The sequence below is a fragment of the Phragmites australis genome, chromosome 8, assembly GCF_958298935.1.
Source record: "Phragmites australis chromosome 8, lpPhrAust1.1, whole genome shotgun sequence".
Classification (NCBI taxonomy): domain Eukaryota; kingdom Viridiplantae; phylum Streptophyta; class Magnoliopsida; order Poales; family Poaceae; genus Phragmites; species Phragmites australis.
The window spans coordinates 5,215,082-5,238,611 of record NC_084928.1 but is presented as its reverse complement, the minus strand read 5'-3'; the positions used below and the strand labels follow the sequence as shown (position 1 = coordinate 5,238,611).

At 42.7% G+C, this 23,530-nt stretch overlaps 2 protein-coding genes and 1 pseudogene across 6 annotated transcripts; 2 read left to right on the top strand and 1 right to left on the bottom strand.

Annotated features, from left to right (window-relative positions):
* Window positions 1–3,104: 3,104 nt before the first annotated feature.
* Window positions 3,105–11,545, bottom strand: LOC133926403 (uncharacterized). Of its 5 annotated transcripts, none has more exons than XM_062372331.1 (10): window positions 11,336–11,545; window positions 10,980–11,193; window positions 8,624–9,930; window positions 8,170–8,530; window positions 7,629–7,713; window positions 6,937–6,993; window positions 6,156–6,215; window positions 5,853–6,071; window positions 4,424–5,755; window positions 3,105–4,091 (listed from the first exon to the last, which is right to left on the bottom strand). In XM_062372331.1, the coding sequence occupies exons 3-10, from the start codon at window positions 9,879–9,881 to the stop codon at window positions 3,768–3,770; spliced, it is 3,696 nt and encodes a 1,231-aa protein (XP_062228315.1). In that variant the 5' UTR covers window positions 9,882–9,930; window positions 10,980–11,193; window positions 11,336–11,545; the 3' UTR covers window positions 3,105–3,767. The 5 variants fall into 5 exon arrangements, with proteins under 5 accessions (XP_062228315.1, XP_062228318.1, XP_062228314.1 ...); XM_062372334.1 differs by lacking the exon at window positions 10,980–11,193 and having other exon boundaries at window positions 8,624–9,610; window positions 9,674–9,930; XM_062372330.1 differs by lacking the exon at window positions 10,980–11,193.
* A 4,116-nt stretch (window positions 11,546–15,661) lies between these two features.
* On the top strand, window positions 15,662–17,524 carry LOC133926401 (large ribosomal subunit protein eL33w). Its single transcript, XM_062372329.1, has 4 exons — window positions 15,662–15,825; window positions 15,927–16,155; window positions 16,283–16,325; window positions 17,362–17,524. The coding sequence occupies exons 1-3, from the start codon at window positions 15,758–15,760 to the stop codon at window positions 16,322–16,324; spliced, it is 339 nt and encodes a 112-aa protein (XP_062228313.1). The 5' UTR covers window positions 15,662–15,757; the 3' UTR covers window position 16,325; window positions 17,362–17,524.
* Window positions 17,525–21,029: 3,505 nt separating this feature from the next.
* On the top strand, window positions 21,030–23,530 carry LOC133927554 (U-box domain-containing protein 35-like; annotated as a pseudogene).

The window sequence follows — 23,530 nt, the reverse complement described above, 5'->3', positions numbered from 1 at the left end:
CTGCAAGGTATAATTCATAGCTTCCACCTAAGTTATTTATGTCACCGACGATATTTTTCATAATAGCACGGTTTTACAAGAAAATGGAATCGACGATGTTTGGACTTCAGAATCTTGGGGGAATTATTTTTGTGAGAACGTGAAGCATATTACTTCGTTTCAGTGGACGCATATTTCTTTGGCCTACTCATCATTCTAATCTACAGTTTGTACTGTTAAAATGTTAAATTAGTTTAACCAAAAAGTGGCCCATGTAATTGATGGAAATGGTTTTTATATGAAAAGGTCTATGTGTGATAGTTGCTAGACTAATTAAAAGAGTAAGAGTCATGGGGTTGAAATACCGTCTCTTGCTTGTTAACGCCTTGCCAGTTTCTTCCTTGCATGTTAGGTTCAAATCGGTGTGCTCGAAATCGCAACCAACTGATCCCCTTGCAGTCTGGACTGATGATGCAGCGCTGTTGCTTGTCGCAACGCCGAATGAGCTCTTGCAGTAACCAGATTTCTTTATTTTGAACGGAAGTAACCAGATTTCTTGATCTGCCATTTTTTTGCAAACTTCGTTTCAGACTCCAGGACAGACGTACAATTACGAGAGCTCTTTTACGGTGGTCCATACTACCTAGAGGTAGGAGGTAGTATAAATCTAATCCGATGATCTACGTAATTAGATATTTTGGCAATTGTGATAATTTTGTTAAAATTACCTATCACGCTTTTGCTAATAACCCTAACCGATGGGTAGAAAATGAACTCTCATACTGAATGCAGATTAAAATGTTAAAACGGCAATAAAATATTACTCTATTTAGAGACATATAACTGTAGTTAATTATTTTCATGTCACGTATTTTTCTCCTCAAAATAATCATAATACTACCATACTACTTACATATACTACCAGTGAGAAATAAATAGTATTTTGACTAATCTAAACTATTGAACTTTAAAAATAGATGACTCATATTAATTTTGGACCACTGTAAAAATTTTTGGACTGGAGATCAGTAGTGAAGCAGAAGGCAATGGCAATAGCAATAGCTCTTCAGTTTGCCATGTCACTGACTGATTAGCGTGAGAGTTTCTTGATCAAGTTGACTTGTCAGTCCATTAGTACCCCTGAAGTGATCTGCGCAGCGCAGGCAATAGCAATAGCTGACGAATGAACGCTAGATAAGATAGCTGCTTCATGGGAGACCTGCTGCTTGACATGGGGCCATCAGCTGCTTCAGCCAACAAGATGAAATCTTTAATTTTCTTTCGAGTTGATGTGCTTTTGGTATTCTGGAATGTTTGTTGACTGGAAATTGTTGAATTGGTATTTCTTGAATTGTATTTGTCCATGGAAGGCATATTGAGCACACGCAAAGGCTGCTTTGTTTTATTCGGTGGAATACTAATATGGTCTTATATTACTGGCTTCCGCGATTTTTGCTTACATACAGCTAGCGAAAACAACTGATAAATATAAAATCGCAATGATTGTTAGCCATATGATACGTATAAGAAAAAATATTTCCATGACAAGTGTTATCACAGCGTATCATAAAACTAGTTTGCAACTAACATGCCATTCTGCCGAGCTTACAACTAAGCTTCACTGTTAAGTTTTTTTTAGGGAAAGCTTCACTGTTAAGTTCATACCAACTATCAACTTATTCGCATTAAAATGTAGTGTGATTTGCGCCTTGCACCAGTTGGACCTGATTTGCAGTGTTACGGCGACTAAATAGTGAAGAAAGTAATGTACTGGCATTAAGAACAATTGTGATGTTGTTGATGGTCTGATCATGCGTTCTTTACCAAGATATCTAAATCTTGGTCTCAACAGGTAAAACAAAGACGATATCAAAGGAACAAATTTAGTTGGAGAAGAAAGGAAATTATCAAAAAATATCTCACCAACAAGACTTCACAACTCGAGAACAGGCACCCCCACAAATGAATGTAAGTAGTGCATTAGAGAACGATAAATGATCATAAATACTCCAAGAAATGATCATAAATACTCCAAAAAATGACAAATTGACGCAAAGCAATCTGTAATGCCACAAAAAAAAAACAAAGTAAAATTGATGTACACATTGAGAAACACAGATGACAAATTCTGCTGAAAGGAACTTCGGAAACACAAAGAAAAAGGGAAAAGGATAAATGTACAGCTATTCATCGAAATTTCCTCTTTTTTCTTTTGCTTATCCTGACCTGACATGCATCGTATTTTCAGTTAAAATTTCTCATGAAGATTGACAATATCATGCCCCAACCAACCAAATATTTTTAAGAATTTCTCATGATCATTTACATCATTTTCCAAAGTGATGCATGGTAAATTGGTAATGCCCTAAGGGGTGATAGTATTGAACTTTTGTCCAGGACAACGAACCAACTGGCTCCAACGTTGATTACACCATCGCTATTAGTAGGTAGCCCACATCCTAGTCCTGCTCACCATCGTATAATCTTCCAAACGCCTTGTCAGTTTCTTCCTTGCTTGTTAGGTTCAAATCGGTGTGCTCGACATCGCAACCAACTTGTTTGGTAGTCTGGACTGATGATGCAGCGCTGTTGCTTGTTGCAACGCCGAATGGGCACTTGCAGTAACCTGATTTCTTGATCTGTCATTTTTCTGCAAACTTGGTTTCAGACTCCAGGACGGTCGTACGATTAGGAAAGGGACTGGAGGTCAGTAATGGGAGAACTGCTGCTTGACAGGGAGCCGTCAGCTGCTTCAGCCAACAAGATGAAATCTTTAATTTTCTTTCGAGTTGTTCTGCTTTTGGTATTCTGGAATGTAGCACAACTGGATGCAGATCATATGAGTAGATCCTAAATGCAAATTATAAGTTCGTCCGATGTTTGTTGACCGGAAATTGTTGAATATATGGTTCCTGAATGTTGAACGAATATTTCTTGAATTGTATTTGTCCATGGAAGGCATATTGAGCAGCGAACAGTGTCATCCTGTCAGTGGAGCATTAAGAATTTTGCGACACCACTTCCTCTCAAGAGGATGACCTCATCTCAACCTGGATCATTTACATAGCTACTCATTTGAAAGGCCTGAAATACATTCATTTATCACATGCATTGAACATCCCGACTTGAAATAACGAATACTCACAATGCACAAGAAGATACAATCAATCATCTTACACGTTAGAGGCCCATATGCAGCTCAATGCCTTTCAGCAATGCCGAGTCGTTACAGTGCATTGGACTCTGTTTGTCAATGGGCGACACCATAAATAGCGGCAGGCCAGCTACATTTCTCTATTCACACAGTTACACAGAATGAACGCGCATACAACCACCAACCTGTATGGTTGATATTACAAAGCATATTATTGGCTAATGTTGACCTTTGTGGAGTCGAGGTACAAAACTCCCAAGTCAATCTGAGCAATTTAGCTCATCATTCCATTATGTCCACCATGGTTGCTCAAAATGGGAGTGCTTTCTCACGCCATCAACAGTTGATGCGCAAACACAGGTTGAGCGCCAAATTGTAGGCCAAGATCACCACTTCAGTCTTGCTATCCAACTGCAGAATTCCTCAGGTCTGGTCTCTTCCACTCTCTGCTCTGTTCACACAACAATCCAAACTAAGTGACCATAGAGGTTCGATAGGTCTCTTTCTCCAGCATGTGCTGCATAGTCGTCAGTTCTAATCCACTCAACAATGTGAGTAAAAACAGATTGTATTGAGCCATTCCGCCATTGTAATTTGGCCAATGCAGCACAGGAATAAAAGGCTAGATAGACCTTCAACTTGGGGCTGGGATTTTTCTAGTTCGCCTTGAATCACTGGACTTGCGTACAGCACTTGTCTGTCCCTGCTTCATATTAGAGCTTCTGGTTTTGGTCCGGCTAGGTTCACCTGTACAAGAAGTGGACAAACGTTGGTTTACCCTTGATACTGTGCGCTTTGCAGCTTCTGGCTTCAACTTTGCCCTTGCGGACCGAGAAGAACCTTGTATATTCCGCATTGAACTTGCATCCTGTTTACCCACTTGAACTAATCCTTGCTGGATCTGACTCTGATCATTGCTCCCATGGAACTCCCCGTAAACAACTGATGCTGAGGTACCCTGCACAAGGAAATATCTAAACACGTCAGAAAACCAAAATGAAAACAGGAAAAATGAAATAAAAGAGTAACATGCAGAGAAGAAATATTCAGACAAATTTAGTACATCCAGGAAAAAAAGTGATTTCATCACCAATTATCTGTCATACTAACATTGTAAAGAATATGTCTTGTCAAGTTAGATCAGTCCAAGGATGCAAAGCCATACAAGCATAACTTCCTGACGTGAAAAAGCAGCCCAAAAAACTCAGATGCACGCATATTTAATAATACCATGGTAAAATTAAAAAAATCATAATAGTGCCATACTAGAATCATGAATCCAAACATTACCTCATTTTGAATCAGAGAGGATTCCACACCCTGAACTTGCTCCTCTTCAGAATCATCCATTTCCTCACATTCAAACTCAACATGCTGGCTGTCTTCCTCAGAATCACTTAATTCTTCTTGTTCCATTACAATACCTTGCATTAATTCTTCATTAGGCTCTTGAATGCAATGATGAGAACAAACATTTACAACCTCTAGCTCTGAAACGCTAGCTTTGTCCTTCCTAGAACCTTCATCTTGAACATTTGATTTGCTAAAAGTACATCTGAAGTCATTTGCATCTTTTAACTCCATTGGAGAACATAAATTAATGTTTAAGTCAATATTGTTCTCCCTCTCGCATGGGCTTGCGGATGCTTGCCCAGATGTTGATGAGTCATCTGCTTGAGCTTCCCTCATGTTACACTCAGACTGATTAACAGAGTGATGGTAGTAGTCATCTTCTGGTATTTCATCATGTATCTCAACTTCAGTTCTTCGCAGGAGAGGATGAAAATCGATAGTGTTAGCATTTACAGTAATTCCGTTTTCGGTGGAACCTGTAGTCTGGTTCTTACTTCTCTCAACTTGAACTTTCTCAAAGGGATAAAGATCATATTTTCTTGAATGGTTAATAAGATTTTGAACCGGATGACTACATGATGAAAGCACATCTCGAGGATATTGAAAGAGCAAAGGATGCATCTGAAAATCTTGCTCAGCACCATCTTCTGTATTATTTTCATTAGAAATCCCATTCTGCTGCAATCTAGAACTAGTTCTATGATCAGGGAACAGATTTAGCTGTCTATAAGCACTTTCTGTAAAGGTTAGAGGTGGCACAGGATACATATCCTTTGCTGCACTATCTGAGGTGCCATTAAAGTGTGTTGCATTCTGATGAAATGCCACCTGAGATATCACACGGACAGAAGGAGGAAGGTTCACAGGAGGTAAATCTGGGGCCAACTTGACCACACAACTACCTTTCTCTTTACACAATCGGGAAGCTTGCAGTTGGTCCAGAGAACCACATGATACCTTCGGAGCTGTAGTGCAAGGTGCTCTCACAGATGAAGGGCCATCAGAAGTGCAAGAGATAAAAGGTATATATGATGTGGTTACATCAAGTTTTGTATCACTCCCCTTCCGTGGTTCAATGTTACCACCTGTAGCACCACATTCTTCATCGATGCTTGTGCCTGACTGCATTATCATGCTTTTTCCAGCATTTCTTGATAATGACAGCTGAGAAGGTGTCATGTTCATGCTCCTATCTCTGTCTTCCAAAAATGCTTCATTGACATATGAATCATCATCATTTTCAACACCCTCAGAAGCATTGTTATCAGCCTGTAATTGACACAATAAAAATTATGCTCAACGACATCATTGTAAATGGAAATTAAAATATTATTTGAATACCCTACAGGTTAGAAAACATACTAACCCCTTGCTCACAGACTACTCTTGAATCGGGCATTGATGCTCTCAGCTTTCTCCTCTTTGCTTCATATGATCGCCTTTTTTCTTTTGCGGTTTCACTTTTACTGTAAGATTTCTGGACTCCACTGGCAACTCTCCATTGACGTTGGAGCAGTGAAGGATCTCTATGTGGCACTACTAACCTCCAAACTGATGTCCAATCATTTTTGAACATCCTCAGCCCCTGACATCAACAGTAGGTACTAAAAGATAAGCAATAGAAATCATACACGGAAACAAAAGATAGCCTGCAGTGACAAAGTATCACCTCCCGGATACACTCTATTTCCTCAATTGTCAACGGAGATGTCTTCATACGGCGCACCTCCTGCATTAATTCAGATAAGAATATACTTAGTTTGGAAGGCTATGTTGACTTTTGCTGATGACTTCTATTCCAAAGATAGTAGTCAAAGAGCTCAACATCTCACTTCCTGATGGATTTGACCATAACAACCACTACATGACCAACTATCATGTCAACCCAGACCAGAACAGTATTTGAGCAAGGGAGCATGCTGACAAACTCTTTTACATCATACAGACATACTCTATGAAAAATTCAGTAGCCAGAGGTTGAATCGTAGAGCACCAAGCATAGTAACATATGTTGCTAAGAGAACTTGATAAAAAAAAAAATCATCTTCCCAGTTTGCTTCTGAGTATGATATTAAATAAATGTGATATGGTCCATAATATCAAAGTTTGCTCTTTCTAATCTTGTCAAGAAATTTAATTAACATCCTACTAGTTTGTTGGCATGTAAGAAAAATGGTATAGATATGCAGATTGAGGATATACTAAAATTATCGACAATTCCAATTAGTGTAAGTGCTGCTGCAGAAACTTCACTACCTACACACTGCAGGATTCTATAAAGGTCTATATTTATTGTTTACAGACCAGTTCAAAACCAGAAGATGGCATGAACTGTTACACCATACTATGCAAATCGACAGACACCTTGAGCACATTGTTGAACACTAAAGACTCATAAAAATTAATTGAACATCTATCTTCCAGTAAATGGAAAAAGTCAAAATACTTACCTTAACTGGATTATTGGGAGCTTTGGAGGAGCTACGGTTCTTTTGTCTCACAAATATCTGCACCAAAGAAGTTATGTCACTGAACAGACATAAAACACACCACAAGTCCACAGCAAGGAAATCTCAAAGATTATGAGTAACTAATAACTTAGTTAAGATACTAAACTAAGCAATAGACATGAATAGAACAAATGGTCTTGGGCTGCGATTGTATGCAGAGATTAGAGGATGAGGGATCTGATCAAGCTTACTTGCTTGTGTAATCAAAAGAAAAGCACTGTAAATTGGCAACCAGAGCTTTGTGAATTTTTTTTTGAACATCTACATGTTCAGATTCTTTATTGAAGAAAAATCAACCTGATGTGTCTATATTGAGAACAGATATAAAATTTTAGCCCACTAATCGTGCCAGCAGGTTAACAAATGTCATTGTCATGCTAATGCAATCAAAATAACACTTTTATAATACTGATTCCTTAAAGGCATTCCATGTTTTTCAGTACTCCCATAAAGTTTTTCGTTAGACTGAGTAATGCAGGCACCATCTCCACCAAACAAATAATGAAAATACCAACTATTCTGACTATGCCTGACAAAATATTTAAAAAGTAAGATCACTCAAAGAAATTAAAAAACAACTTTTGAGGCTTGAAGTAAAATTCTGCAACACGCAAACTGAGCAATAAAAATACCTGATGCTTTGATTTACAAGGAAGAAAGCGTTTTTGTATTGCTCCCCAGTCATTATTATATTCCTGAAGCCCTAGAGCTAATAATCTGCAACAGATAAACTAAGATTGAAATAACCGTGAAACAAAATGATAGGTATCATATCAAGTACGCACTTGACAAAGGGCAACACATGATGTCCCGTTAGGCAGGTGGTAACAACAATGCAGCGAACGAACTTGATACCATTAACCACACAAAAGGAGGTGACTTCAAGGAAAGTTTAATATAAGATTAAAGGAATGGTCATGATACAGAAGTTGAGGAAATTAACACACAACTTGCATAAATCAAAGCCACTAATACAGAAATAAAACAGTACACACTACACACTTTGACAAAGGGTGCAAAACCTCTGCGCTCAGTGTTCCTTGATTTCTTATGTTTTGAAGTCAAGATGGCAAGAAAGTGTTGAAATCCATGGATGCGATAAAATTAAGAAAAAAGGGAATCTATTATGTACGAGTTTTATTTCAAAAGAAATGTTGAAGAAGTAAAGCACACCTGTCCTCTGCATCAGTGAAAAGCACTCTATTGGCCATAGCTGCAGGAGGTGGCTTATGAGGAAACAGTGAAAAATTGAAAAGTGGAAAAAATCTCAGTGCTAATCTTGCAATGTCAGATGGAACAAGGGCAACCATCTCCTTTTTAGTACTCTCAATAAGGGTAGCAGCTAATGATTTCTTCTGCTGTAACTGCCCAGATGAAAGAGATGATGCTGTGGGCACACTATTCGATCTGTCTTGAGAAACATTGTTCGCATCTTTGCGACTGTTAATTGCTGGTAAAGGAAACAGAGGCTCTTTTCTGCGGTTTCTGTCAGCAGTGCCATCCACATGGCTTCTTTTATACTTCACGACAGCTGCTAATTCAGTATGAAAGCAAAGTCAATGTGGTGACAAACAAAATAAGGAACAGTATGAAAAATTAGCCCATGTAGCGATCTTGAAGAACTTACCGGTCGCGACATCACTTAAATAACTGAGGGCCAACTGAAGTGGTGAGACATCAAGGATGGATATAACAGGACACTTAATTAATGGCATCCATTGGCATTCCGAGCTCTCAGAAGAAACAAAACTAGATGATGAGCAGAGATGCTGTGATTCAAAAAAGAATTGCCGATGAGGAGCGCTCGTAGCCAATGCTTGATCACGACAGCCAACCAACTCAACTATCATCTTTTTAGCATCATTAGCCACATCTTGTTTAGATGGGTCGAGAACGCATAGGGAGAAGGTTTGGATCAGGAGCTGAACATGCTCATATATCAACACATGCAGTTCGCCAAGTTGCCGATCAGAAAATCCGCTTACTAAAGGTGCACAGGTTACTGATATTAAGGATGAAGGGAAAAGAGCATTCTGGGAAGGATATTGCCATCCAAAAGCATGTGCAGGAGTCAGTAATGCAGGTGGAATATATGGCAGAATCGGTCTTAAATGAGTTTTAGTTGATTCATGACGATTGCTACCTGGCCCAGACAACTCAGTGAATGGTCGCCTCTGCCTAGTCTGAGGCCTACGGCCATCTTTCTCTTTTCTACCATTTGTATCTTCATAGTTCTCAGCATTTTCATCACCATCACTTTCTAGGGCCTCCTCAATCTCGAGCTCAAAGTCTGCATCATTTTCATCTTCATCCTGGGTTTCATCCCCGTGGCAAGCCTGTGTGTCATCACCTCCACCAGACAGGACAGCTGCAAGAAACTTGCGGTATTCCTCTTCCTCGTCAACATTCTGCAGATCACCATCATCATCTGATTCCTGGAGAAAGGTCTCCAATTCCTCAAGTGAATAATTTTCTAGAGAGTATCTTGCCCTCGTCCGCCTGCAAATTGCATCTTCCTCACTAGCTTCAAGCGACAGGTAATGAGAATTTTGCACTGTTGAAGAGCAAGCAGCTTTGCTTGGCAACACCTCCTTTTCCAATCCATTCAAGCAACCTTCATCATGCTCACAATTAACCTGGGTTGAGGTTTTTTCTGGACAAAAATCTTCGAAAACACCCTTGGATGACAATCCATTTTGAGGAAGTACACTGTCACTTGTTTGATTGTTCTGCGGATATATCTTGCTACTTAGTTGATTGTCAGAATTATGTTCCTCACATTGTGCCTCCAAGGTAAGGCTTGACGAGGTCTCAGATGGAGATCCTTCCCTAAGGAAAGGGTTAAAATCCATGTCATCCTCATCCACGTCATCATCGACTTCCATATTCAATGATACAACAGTGGTTTAACCAAACAGTAGAATTGCCTACAACCTGCCATCCATAAGGTGAAAACAATTGCGTTAGTGATCTTAAAACACAATGTGTTTGCACTTCGCAAGAACATACAACGATAAAGCACCCATGTAAGATGTATAGCACAATCCTTGCAAAAAAAAAAAGATAGTATAGCACAAAACTAGGGTTACACTTAGCGCACACATAGCCAATGTTTTATTGGCACATAGCAAAAGCATAGTTGTGAGCTGTTTAAAATGTTTTTATAGCTTATGGCAGGCATAACACACTCGTATATAATTGGAAAAATATTAAGTAGTAAATAAAGTCAAATTTAAGTCAAACATCCAATATATAAATAGTTAAACGATTACATCATAGATATAATATCAAAACATAAAAAAGCAATATTACCAAAACCATTCCATTATTCAAGGATGAAGATGATGATCAAAACCTTCATCATTCATCCCTTTTTGTCCAACTGAAGAATGATATTTGTGCAAGTATTTGAAGAATAAATTCAAAAGGGAAGATTGTTGGATTATGCAGAAAGGTGCCTAATGCCTCAAATGGAAATCTGAAACTTGTTTGGACAAGTGCCCCTACATGTTACATGCTATGGCTGCTGTAGTGGGCTCGTTGGTTGCACAAATGTACAGAACACTTGGGGAGCTGCTGCCTAGCGGCAATAACCACAGAGTCCATTATCAATTCCCTTAAATTTACATCTCACCAATCCAGGTAATTCCGTTTTTGAAACAAAGAGAAAAATAGTGGAAGACAAGCAGTCCAGTGTATCCTACAGGGTTTTGAAATGTGGGAGTAACTAAAAAGAGCAGCTTTAGTAAACACAACAAAAAAAAATGATCTTGAAAACCAGATAATAGTTCTGTTCTTCAATGATCAACTTAATGTGCTAACCTAATGTGACGACCTAACATCGTGATTCAAGAATGAACTCACATAAGTCGCCTTAGTGCCCCACTAAACGTGGCACCTCTTGAATGCAGTCAAAATCTGTAGTAGCACAATAACATTGTAATAACCTAAATTTTCTCAAGATAATGGCAACTGATACCAACCAAATATAAGGGCAGAGAGGGCGTGAGCCAGGCGCAGAGCCGAGGGGAGTGAATGCACCACCAACGAGAGAACCACGGCATGCGACCAGGGGCGGAATCAGCTTAAAACCCCAAAATTTTGGAAAACAAACTGTACCGACACCTCGATTGGACACCAACAAGTGTGGCACCAACTGAGATCGATCAAGCTTGCGCGCTGAAGAGGCAGAGCAACCTAATCGAGACATGAATGGATGGATTGGACTCCTAGGGCACCACGCAGCACACAATTCCGCAACCAACCGAATGGAGATCGAATGGTTCGAACTTGATTGGGAACAAGGGAATCCGCCCCCAAGCGAGCTAGGGTTACTTACCGACGGAAGAAGACGATCCACGCCCGGATTGTGGGTGCCCGCTCCACTTCGCGTCTCCGCTAGACCGCGCGCGGAGCCGGAGCGGCGCCTGCGGGAGGCCGCGCCGGAGGGAGGCTGGCTGGGTGCGCGCGTGCAGGAGTCCGTGGACGGTTTCAGGCTGCAGCCAACAGCCACGCTTCTTGTGCACCAGTCGGAGAGGGAAAATGTGGGGCTGTTTGGATCTCGTCTCAACAGGTCTGTTTGATTTGTAATTGTGCTCAACATGGCAAAACTAAAATTTGAGTTTTGATTAAATTTGATCATCATTTGGTTGAGTGCAAAAATTTGGCTTGGCACCCATCTCATTTGGCCACTAGTTCATTTTGAAGGTCAATGTTGGCCAAAACCTAACCACCAAATTGATGGCTCTGATTTTTTGCATGACAAAGTTTGGCTTGCACCCCCCATGATAAATTTGTGTCTAAACCAAACAACCCCAACAAGGCAAGTTAAATTTTGTTCATGTTTGCAAAATTTGGCTTCCGTTTGGCTAAGGCCAAAATTTGACTGCGATTGAAACTTTTGGCTAGCTAAATTTTTTCTATAGCAAAATTAGACAAGATTTTGACATCTAAAATGGCCACTCCTATTTTTAGCAAGCCAAATTTTTGGCTTGAGCTCAAACCAAGTACTACTTGGCATGACTAAACTTTCGTATAACTCCAGTTTTAGCATAACCAAAATTTGATTTGGCTTGTTAGGAAAAAACCAAATAACCCCTTGATCTTCCCTATTTGATACCCTAATCTTTGGCTTCAACAATTTACTACTAAAAATATTGGTCACTATATATGTCGAGGTATAGTCCTGAAAATATTTTCGGGGTATGCTAGACAGCGGGTGCGTAAATAGCGTTTCATGAATCAATGCGTGCGTGTACGATGAACTTAGAGACACAGGGAGTTATACAGGTTCAGGCCTCCTAGAGAATAATAGTTCTACATCATATATGTTGTATTAAGGAGGATCTTAATTAGTTCTATGTCATGTGTGTTGTGATACTCACATGGTCTGTAGGTTCTGCGTCGACGTCATGATCTCGTAGTCGAGACGCTAGGCGCGGAGCGATGATAAGTTGTGAGAGGGGAGCCCCCGACGCTTGGGTGGAGCGATGGCCTAGGCGATGACGTCATTGTATACTGCGGCCTGTGCAGGGACTCCTCGGAACGATGCTGGGGATGAGAGGGTTGTCTTGAAGCACCTGCATGTCCAGCGTCAAACTGATTTCCCTATGGGCGTATAGCTAGGGGTTCGCCACCGGCACTTTGGACGTGAGGGCCTCTAGCACCCCCCGTTGCATGGTCCATCATACAGACCTCGCATTGGGTCTCGGAGCTCCCGAACTCCGTCTCGGTGTCCCATACCTGAAGCAAACCAGGTTCATCCAAGTCGTACCCCATGACGAATACTTCACAACGGTCGATGTCCTCGGAATGGAACTCAGCTGTTGCCGTGGATCCAGTCATGAGTAACTTGCTCAAACTTTTCAAACTTGATGAAACGACAAAAACACGCCCCGCTACATGGCGCGTCAAATATCGATGGTTAGTCCTTGGTAATGATTTCAGAGTATGCTGGACATCGGGTGCATGAACGGCGTTTCAGGAATTGATGTGTGCGCGTACGATGGATTCAGGGACATAGGGAGTTATACAGATTCAGGTCTTCTTGAGGATAATAGCTATAAGTTATGTGTGTTGTGTTATGGAGGATCTTAATTGATTACATATGTAGTTCTAGCTGGTTGCTAAACTTGATTTGTCCTCTTCTACAAACGGGGTTCTCATCTCTTAATGTAGTAGGGAGGATAAGAATTTACATATAGGTCCAAACAGAAGATCATGTTCATCATAATATATAACTCAAGCCATCATTACGGAGAACCGTTCCTAACCATTTGCTTGATTGGCCTGCTGACAATGTCCCGTCCATCGTGCAACGCCGCATCGACTTGCAAAATTTCCACTCTGTAGCATTTAATGCTACGAGACGAGACAATACTCCTCTGCATTGTCCATGACTTTGTTCATTGAAGAAGAAAAACACTTGAGTGGATGCCAATAAATATGATTGGACAGATTGTGTCAAATTTGACTCTGCAACTAGTGAGGTTTATGTGATGACACATGGAGACTAGTCGCATATAACTTGTACTGGTTGTGAGAATCATATCCTGTTCGTATGACCGGCTAATTTTAGAAAATATATGCCTCTGACTGTTATATTCCTCACGGAACCCGTTTGTCAGTGTGTCCTTTTACTCAATATATCGATAATATGTGTATGTAAAATATTAGTCTTTGGAGTCCGTTTGTCACGATACTCGTTTACTAATACATCGATAATATGTGTATGGAAAATATTAGTCTTTGAACTATATATGTACGGTGTTGTTTATTTTCTGTGAGATCTGATCCTTTATGTTGTGTCATGCTTAATTTTGCACAAATATTTCTTTAAAAAAATGCATCTGCTGTTTTGCAGTCCGACTGATGCACGAGAGAAGAACGAGGGGAGGAATGAACTGGTCCGGTTAGATGAGGTCAGGTGTAGGGTTCATAAATACGAGGTCAGCTAGAAATGCCAGGGCGGTTGAATTACCATATATCCTGAATATCAGGTAATGTGACCTAAAAATTGAAAATTTTGAACGAATTCGTGTGGTCAAACCAGATTGACCGAGGCAAAATATGCTTGAATCAGGTTCCCGAAATGCAATCAGTTTTGTCAATATTCGAATGAATTCTACCAATATACAATCACATTCTTCGCATTTCGATCAATGTCAAAAAACCCGCTCGAAATCTTCAAAAACCAAACACATTTCTTCGAAAACTGAAACACATTTCTTAAATTTCAGTGAAGTTCAAAAAAAAAAACAGCTTACCCTTGTAAAATCAATAACTATTTCATCTGAGTTTCAAATCAAGTGAAACAAATTTTGTTGGTTCTTTTGTAACATGATCTACATGATAATAATATTTATACTCATGAAAAAGTTGAATACTTTCTATGAGAAAATATATTTTATAAATATAATTAAATGTATAGTTAATTCTTTGCTAATCCAAAAATTATGAAACCAATTTTGTTAGTCTTCTTACATGATCCTATTCATTTTAAAAATACATGAACTCATGAAATAGTTATCGCAACATGCAGGATTGTGTAAACATGTTACAACTAGATTAATTCGTAACTAACCTATCACACCTCTAAAATTAGTGAAACTACTTTTATTAGTTTACATATACTATGCTTTATGTAGGAAAAATAATGGTAGACATATAAAAGCTAATTATAGTGTTGTTTCTTAACATGCTCATTTTATGTGTGTGAACTTTGTAAAAATCATGGAGAAATTAATAAAACTCTAAATAAAGTGAAACAAATTTTAAAGATCCTTTTAAGATATACTCTACATATGTGTTTGCATGTTAAACTTTTTCTTAATGTGATGAGCCAAATCATCCTGTTCATACGGCCTATTTTAGTATTTTTCTTCTTTTTCAAACTTACTTCAAATAAAATATGGTGCAAATGATATTATTTTTGAAAGAAAATTTCACAGAAGATCTTAGAATTGTCTCTAGTATTTTTAAAGTTTTTTGTGATTTTTATATTTTTTTGAATTTTTTGAATTCAAATTTTAAAATTCGGCCGGTTTATGAACGCGATGCGGCTCACATAGGTCGGATTTCGTGAATTTCGATCCCATATCATCGCATTTTCGAACCCTGGTCAGGTGTTTCCTTTTGATCAGAGGGGTAGAACAGCCATTTGACATGGTCCTGATGGGTAAAGGAAAATAATAACCATTCAAATTGGCCAAAATAGCATGGAATCAAAGTGGTCGATGTTTTTAGTGACAAATAGTTAAAGGTAAAAAATTAAGGTGGCAAATTGTCAATTTCCTCAAGGATGGAAGAAGCTACGCTTTCCTGTGTGTGAGCGAGACCACGAGATTAGACGTTCTAATTGCAATCGGGCTGTTATGTTGAGCTTTTTTATTTTTATATTTTAAATCAAAAAATTACAAATATATTTTTCAAAATGTACGCATATATTTTCAATTTTTATTTTAAAAACATAAAAAATTCCGTTATGTTGCCGAACCGGCCCAGTATAGCCCACCTACAACAGTCAAGCCTATTCACCAGCCGGGCCCATTCAAACTCGCGACCTTAAACCCTAGCTTCCTCAGACCCACCCTTCGGAACATCTGGACCGTTCCTTCAGACTCACCAGCCGATCTCAGCAGTCCGTCTCCCCGCCCTTCGCTACATATAAGCCACCTCCAGCGCCTGCCGCCCCATCGTCATCCCCGACTCCACGAGCTCTCGTCTCCGGCGGCGGAACGCAGGAAGGAAGCAGGCGGCGGCCATGGTGAAGGGACGCACGGGGCAACGAGTCAGGCTCTACGTCCGGGGCACTATCCTTGGATACAAGAGGTGAGCGTCTCGCCGCGACTTCTTCGTCTGCAGTACCAGGATCTGGTCATTTCTTGGTGCGATGGCGCTAATGCGTGGCGGTGGCGGTGGTGGTGATGCAGATCGAAGTCGAACCAGTACGAGAACACTTCGCTGGTGCAGATCGAGGGGGTTAACACGAAGGAGGACGTCGCGTGGTACAGCGGGAAGCGCATGGCGTACATCTACAAGGCCAAGACCAAGAGCAGCGGCACCCACTACCGGTGCATCTGGGGCAAGGTCACCCGCCCTCACGGCAACTCCGGCGTCGTCCGCGCCAAGTTCAAGTCCAACCTCCCGCCGGCCTCCATGGTCAGTGGCTCACTCACTCCTGCTTCTTCGTCTTCTACGTCTAATATTAGTGGTCTATTACCATTGTTGATGTGGTGCTTCTTGGTTCATGATTTGTGCTAATGTTAGTGTTCTGTGATGGGTACAGGGTCACAAAGTCAGAGTGTTCATGTACCCGAGCAGCATCTAAGGTTAGCATCGGTCGATGGCTTCTCCTATTTATTTATTGATTGACGAAGAATTAGCTCCTGGATCCTAGGACCGTCGGACAAACATCTTGTTTGTCTTGTGCGTCGTTTCACTTGTAGTGTGGCAGAATAAGATCATGTGAATTTATTGTGTGTAGCAGCAAACAGTATGGATATTTACTTGTGTAATATGGCCATTTCACTTTTGTGGTTTAATATGCTCATGTTGATAATGGCACATATTATTTGGATTCTTTGAGCTTATAATTTCTTCGCTGAGAAAGCAGCTCATTAAGAATTATGATTGTTAGGACGTGTGCTGTTATTATGGAAATTTAGCCTGCTAAGTTTGTGCCTGAGCACCTTTTGCTAGGAAAACATTGCATTAAAACTCTCCATTTTGCCGATTTGGAATGGTTCACTGTTTTTTGGTCGTCTAAGGCTCCTGAGTAGTTTATTTGAAATATACATTTTTTAATCTCAAATAGTTATTACTGGCAGCCCCAACTTGTTTTTTCCCAGTTGTATTTTTTTTATCAAATTGTTTGGTCTTATGTCGTTTATATAGCCAATTTTATCATGGCATTTTTGGTACATTGGAGCTCTACAATGATATTTGCCACCAGTTCTTATCGTGTTGACACCCTGTGCATAGGATATTATGGTTCCTATTTTTAACTCTTTAGACTTGTTACTTGGCTTTGTTCATTTAAAATCAGCAGATTTTCTTAAACATATTTCGATAAGTACTGATGTTTAGAGAATGTTGCTGTTTACCTTTTTATGCAGTAGACTAGTTGTAACTACAGTGGCATCTGTAAGGATTAATCAACGTGTAACTACCATTGCGGCTGATATGATTATCTTTAATAAATTTGCCCTATTATGCTCTAAATTTGTAAGCCATCTGCTACTAGGCATGATTTTTAACAGAATGCGTTTTTTAACTTGTGGCCGTTACCACTACTTTATGAGTTATGACACTTCCTGTTTCATCTTCGCTAATTTTTTTGTTTTGTTTTTGTGTTGTCAAATGCAGGTTTTGTTGAGATAGGGATGTTCATGCATTTCTTGTCTTGAGCTCAAAATGCCATATTTTGGTGAACCTATGCTGTGTTGGCAACTAAACATGTGGAAGTTTGCCTAAATTTGTTGTCAAATGGATGAACCATTGTCGTAATATTATGCCAACATTAAAGCTATTTTGTCTTGTTTGTTTGTTTATCATCATTAACGGCGAATGTTACTCTGCGTACCGGGCAATATGGTTATGCTGTTTATTTTCGTGCCTCTGCATGGTTGTGATTTTTGTCGACCGCTCAAGAATGAATGATGCATTTCAATTGCCAGTTGACCCGAGAAATCTTTTTGGTTGTGTCACCTTTTTTTTTGATGGGTAAGGCTAAATATCACGCTTGGGTGGCTGGAAAATTAGGGTTCTGGGTGGATGTCACCGGAAGAGAGCTTAGGGTGCGTTTGTTCTCCAGATCTCTTCCATCCCAGGATGGATTTACTGTTCTAGTCTGGTTGATTTACTATTATTATAGTATTATCTAACATTATAATAACAGCCTCTATTTTTTTCATCCTTATTAGCTATTTTATTTTCTAACTTTTATTACTTTCCTCATTTCTTCCGTCCACCATCACCCTATGTAAACAGTGATATGGGTTGCTTTTTTAGTTCGTAAATTTGCTGCCGTTCGACTGTCGAAGCTCGACTGCCGTATCACTGTTGTGCACGATTCTAATTCCGTCGGAGTGTTCGTGAGCTGGTCGATTGTTAAAAAGTACAATACAGTAATGTGGGCGTGAGTTTGCTGATCCAGCTTAAGATGGTCTAAGGTGCATACAGTTTTTATGTTTGTTTATGTACGTAGGTTCGTTTGTTAGTGTTATAAAATTATTTTTGTGTAAGTCAATAGTTATAATGCTCCGCATAAGTGCTTCGCACGCTTTGTGGGTTCATAAGCCGCACCAGCGCCTTCGTTTTGCCTTGTGTCCTGCAGGTCGAAGACCTCTAGATTTTGCCGATGGGCGGCAGTGGACACACGACAGCAACGAGTTCACTTTCTCACCTTGTGCCTCACATCGGAGCACCTACTCCTAGATGTGTACGAGAACGGGTGGGCCATTGTGTGGTGGGCAATGGACCAAGAGTGGCCATGAGTGCTTGTTGACGAGCTCCCTCACCTAGTGGCGCGAGTGCATACCCCCTGCATGCAGAACCCACAAGCTCCCTCGCCTGGCTACAGCTGGCCAGGTACGTTGGATTCCGATCTCGAGTATGGCGACATGCACATATAATACCACTAATGGTGGCAATGTGTACATTCCTTGCCGGCAACTGAAATAATGTGCATGCGTTTACTTTTCGCGGCATTGTGTGTACTCCATGAGTTCATCGTTCCTATTTCTGAAGTTCATTGAATGAACCTGGCTGCGTCATTTTTGTTGATGCATTCAAGGATGATTCCTTCTCTCTCTTTGTGAATTTCATGTGTACATCAGGTGAGTCATCAGTAGAGTATCAGAATCACAAGAGTTTTCTCTCTCTCAATCTTGTTCATTTGTTTATTTTGCAAATCGGTTCATGCCAAGATAGAGATGTCTGTAGTGTTTTGCTAGACAGAAAGACAATGAAATTTGTTGACACGCAAACATAAAATCTTTTCGTGAGACCTTGAATGTACAAATAATGGGTAAAAAATCATGTACGTGGAAAATTACACTAATCCGTGACCCACTTTTCCCAACTGTGATCTATCAGGAAAGATGATGTATCCTTATCAAATTATCAGTCGAAAAATGTGTGATATTCACCATCAATTCATATGTGGGCAATTGACACAGGAGACAACAAATTAACTGTCGGCGTTGCTTCTTCCAACAGAAAATCTATTGGTATAGGTTCGACAGCTCACAATATGTCGGCATCGGCGTTCAACAACTTTGTATCAATTGGCAATGTACCACAGTTCTCGAACCAACCAAACATTCCTGTGAGAGCGAAAACATTAGACGCCGCATAGAAAAAAAATTGGCGCTAGACCAAAGTATTGGGCGGGCGCAACACAAACCTCCTTCCGGCCAAATCCACTTCACGCCCCACACCAAGCCACATCCCTAATTCCCAAATTCCATCTCCACACGTGCCACTTAGTCCCACCACTGCCCCTAGGCACCACCTGTGTTGCCCAGCCCACCTGTCGCCCATCCTCACCCGCCACCCATCCTCACTCACCGCGACACCCAGCCTCACCTGCTGTGGGGAACTGTCCAAATTATATTCTAATTAATCATTAAGGCGATTATTTACACAATCACGATCATGATGATAAACAATAATCCAATTTTGTTAGTCCCAGTATGTGTTTTATATCCAAGATCGGAACACATATCTTTATAACATGATTCACCATATCAAGACATAATAAAGAGCGAGTAATAAGATTAGATTACAAGTCTTTAAGTGATTATAATTTCACAATAATGTACATAACGAACACTAGAAGGAGAAAATATAGTTTCGTCTCCTAGTGAGTTAGAGTCACTATACAGTAGAAAAACACATGAGCGACAAAAGATGGGTAGTGCTATGTACCCATAAGCACCACCCCAAAAGACATCTCCTAAGTAGGTAGCACTACTAAAGATGCGAGCGTGTTGATGATGGGTTAAGGGTCGTGGTCCGTTATGGAAGTTGGAGTTGTTGTGTCATTTGCAACGAGCTGGGCAACGATGACTGGCGCCAGACCTCGTCATTGTAGAGCTGTGCTGAGTGGTGTGTGAACTGTTTTGTGGTTGTTCAATTGTGGTTGATCCGGTGTCATCCTATCATCATGTAGTTGATCAGTTATATGGTTTTCGGGTCTGATTTCCCTCATAAACTGGATCAATCCTCTTCTTCTAATATAAAATCAGCAATGCTCGTGCCATCCTTTAGAGAAAAAAAAAATCAGAATCCAACAGGATGGTACCGAGTGCAGCATGCTAGCATGAACCCTGGTCCCCAACGTCTTCCCAGAGTGCAGAGGTGCGCCACGAGGATGTGGATGGATCGTCCTTTCACTGTGCCAAGTAGGACAGGGGAGGACGTCAAGTCTTGCCACCGAACCACCAAGCAAATCAGGGGGCGGCCATGATGCGTGAATGTTTGATGGTGGTGGCTCACAGCGTCTGCATTGAGGAGGGATCAAGAACAAGATGAAAAACACGAGCAATTCCGAAATGAGAGGATGGCGAGACATTTAGTGACCGAAAGGGATAGCCCTTTGGATGCATGGGCTATTAGGACCGTTCATTTATATTGAGATTCGTGTTAGAGAGATAGGTGAAAAAATTATAGATTAAGTAAGAGAATCAACAAATAGATGGATATCAGGTGAGAATAACGGATGGACTAGAAAACGCATGTATCCACACCCTCATGCAGAGTTATTTTTCCCTTCAGTGACCAGCCATTGAACGGGGTACATCCTATTTTGGGTTGGCATGGCCCCAAATAGTCACAACATCCCTAAAATGGAATACTTAATAATATAGGTGAATCCAGAGCAGAATAGAAGAAGATGAAGTCCCCCCCCTCTCGGCCCCTCTGGCGCCCCCTCCTCCACTCTCCTCGATCGATCAGGCCATGGCACAACGCAGATAGCTACGGAGAACCATACCTCCTCGTTGTGACTGTGAGCTGAATCAATCTCGCCGATGGGGAGGTACCAGGATGGGAGGGAGTCGCCGGACACGTCGAGCTACCCGCTGGTGGTCGTGTGCATCGACAAGGACAAGAACAGCCAGAATGCGCTCAAGTGGACCATCAACTCGCTCGTGCACAAGGGCCAGACCATTGTCCTCGTCCACGTCAACACCAAGGGCACCTCGGGCGGGGTGGAGGACGACGCCGGGTTCAAGCAGCCGACAGACCCGCACATGAAAGACCTCTTCCGACCGTTCCGCTGCTTCTACACCAAAAAGGATGTACGTGTCATGATCATCAGTGCACGCATGCCATCGATGGCTGTGCAGGGGAATTGTGGTGTGTGATGTATGGTGCGCACATGTTTTGTACGTGCAGATCCAGTGCAAGGACGTGTTGCTGGACGAGCACGACGTGGCCAAGGCGATCATCGAGTTCTCAGCGAACGCGGCCATCGAGAAGCTGGTCATCGGCGCCACGACGAGGGGCGGCTTCAGGTTCAAGGCGGACATCCCGACGACCATCTCCAAGGGCGCGTCAGACTTCTGCAGGGTGTACATCATCAACAAGGGCAAGGTCTCGTTGACGCGCAACGCCATCCGCGCCATGCTGCGGGTGTCGCCGCTTCGATCGAAGATCCAGTGCGAGAGCCTCGCCGCCACGACACCGAAGCTCGAGCCGCCATCGCAGCGGTGGTCCTCGTCGTCGAGGGGACACGACCACGCCGAGATGCCGCGGGTGGACAACTACATCCGGTCACCGTTCGCGCGCGGGGGCACGGGGAACACTAAGAAATCGTACGTCAACCTCAGCCACCTGTCCATGCCGGATTCGGCGAACATCTCGTTCGTCAGCACCGGCCGCCGGAGCGTCGACCACCACCCGACGATGGTCCCACCGCGGATGTCAATCGGCTCCACGGACAGCTACGATCACAGCTTCGAGATGTCGCGCACGCCCAGCAAGTGGGGCGGCGACTCCTTCGGTGCCATCGACCACACCTCCTTCTCGCAGAGCAGCGCCTCCTCCTTTTGCTCACTCGTCATGGTCACCTCCTAGCTCACCTCAGCACCACCTTGAGAGAATCAAATGACGTGGATGAAGTTGACTGTTCATGCGTGCATGCAGGATGACGTGGAGACGGAGATGAACCGGCTGCGGCTCGAGCTCAAGAAGACTATGGACATGTATAGCACGGACTGCAAGGAGGCGCTCACTGCAAAGCAGAAGGCGATGGAGCTGCAGCGGTGGAAGACGGAGGAGGAACAGAAGACGCAGGACACGCGGCTGACAGAGGAGTTTGCACTGGCGATGATTGAGCGGTAAAAGGCAAAGGTGAAGGCGGCTATGGAGACGGCCGAGGCGTCATAGCGGATCGCGGAGATGGAGGTACAGAAGCGGATCAGCGCGGAGAAGAAGCTACTCAAGGAGGCGGAGGAGCGCAAGAACCGCGGCGGCGGCATGTCACACGAGGTCCGGTACCGCCGGTACAGCATCGAGGAGATAGAGCGCGCCACCGAGCGCTTCAACGATGCCCTTAAGGTCGGTGAGGGTGGGTACGGTCCTGTGTACAAGGGTTTCCTCGACCATACGCCAGCCGCCATCAAGGTGCTCTGCCCCGACGCCGCGCAGGGCAGGTCCCAGTTCCAGCAGGAGGTCGAGGTGCTCAGCTGCATCCGCCACCCCAACATGGTGCTCCTCCTCGGCACCTGCCCAGAGTACGGCTATCTCATGTACGAGTACATGGCCAATGGCAGCCTCGACGATTGCCTCTTTCGGCGCGGCGGTGGCCCCGTCATCCCGTGGTAGCACCGGTTCCACATCGCCGTGGAGATAACCACCGGGCTGCTGTTCCTGCACCAGACCAAGCCGGAGCCTCTTGTGCACCACGACCTCAAGCCCGGGAACATCCTAAATGGTCCGCAATTACGTGAGCAAGGTCAGCGACGTCGGGCTGGCGTGGCTCGTGCCGCCATCCGTCGCCGACACCGTGACACAGTACCGCATGACGTCCACCGCCGGCACGTTCTGCTACATCGACCCGGAGTACCAGCAGACGGGCATGCTCGGCGTCAAGTCCAACGTCTACTCCCTCGGTGTCATGCTGCTGCAGATCATCACGGCGAAGCCACCAATGGGGCTAACGCACCACGTCGGCCGCGCCTTGGAGCGCAGCGCGCTCCAGGACATGCTCGACCCCGCCGTGCATGACTGGCCCGTCGAGGAGGCTCAATGCCTTGCCGAGATGGCCATCCGATGCTACGAGCTGCGCCGCAAGGACCGGCCGGACCTCGGCACCGTTGTGCTCCCGGAGCTCAACCGGCTGCGCGCGCTCGGCGAGAACAACATGCAGTACTGCGGCTCTATCAGGGGCGGTGGCGGCGGCAGCAGCATGCACAGCTCCCTGTTCCACAACAACGCCTCACGGTCACACGCCGTAAGCTTTCCTGATCATCCTCAACCACCAACGGTGTTCACACAACTTGCCAACATATTTGACACCAACATTTGA

Bases quoted from the DNA above. Each gene is read 5' to 3' on its own strand.
- LOC133926403 (XM_062372331.1), bottom strand. From the start codon at position 9,881: ATGGAAGTCGATGATGACGTGGATGAGGATGACATGGATTTTAACCCT. The intron at 6,072-6,155 runs GTGATACTTTGT...TGTTGATGTCAG, and splicing joins AAATAGAGTGTATCCGGGAG to GGGCTGAGGATGTTCAAAAA. The intron at 5,756-5,852 runs GTTAGTATGTTT...TGTCAATTACAG, and splicing joins GAGTAGTCTGTGAGCAAGGG to GCTGATAACAATGCTTCTGA.
- LOC133926401 (XM_062372329.1), top strand. From the start codon at position 15,758: ATGGTGAAGGGACGCACGGGGCAACGAGTCAGGCTCTACGTCCGGGGC. The intron at 15,826-15,926 runs GTGAGCGTCTCG...GTGGTGATGCAG, and splicing joins ACTATCCTTGGATACAAGAG to ATCGAAGTCGAACCAGTACG. The intron at 16,156-16,282 runs GTCAGTGGCTCA...TGATGGGTACAG, and splicing joins ACCTCCCGCCGGCCTCCATG to GGTCACAAAGTCAGAGTGTT.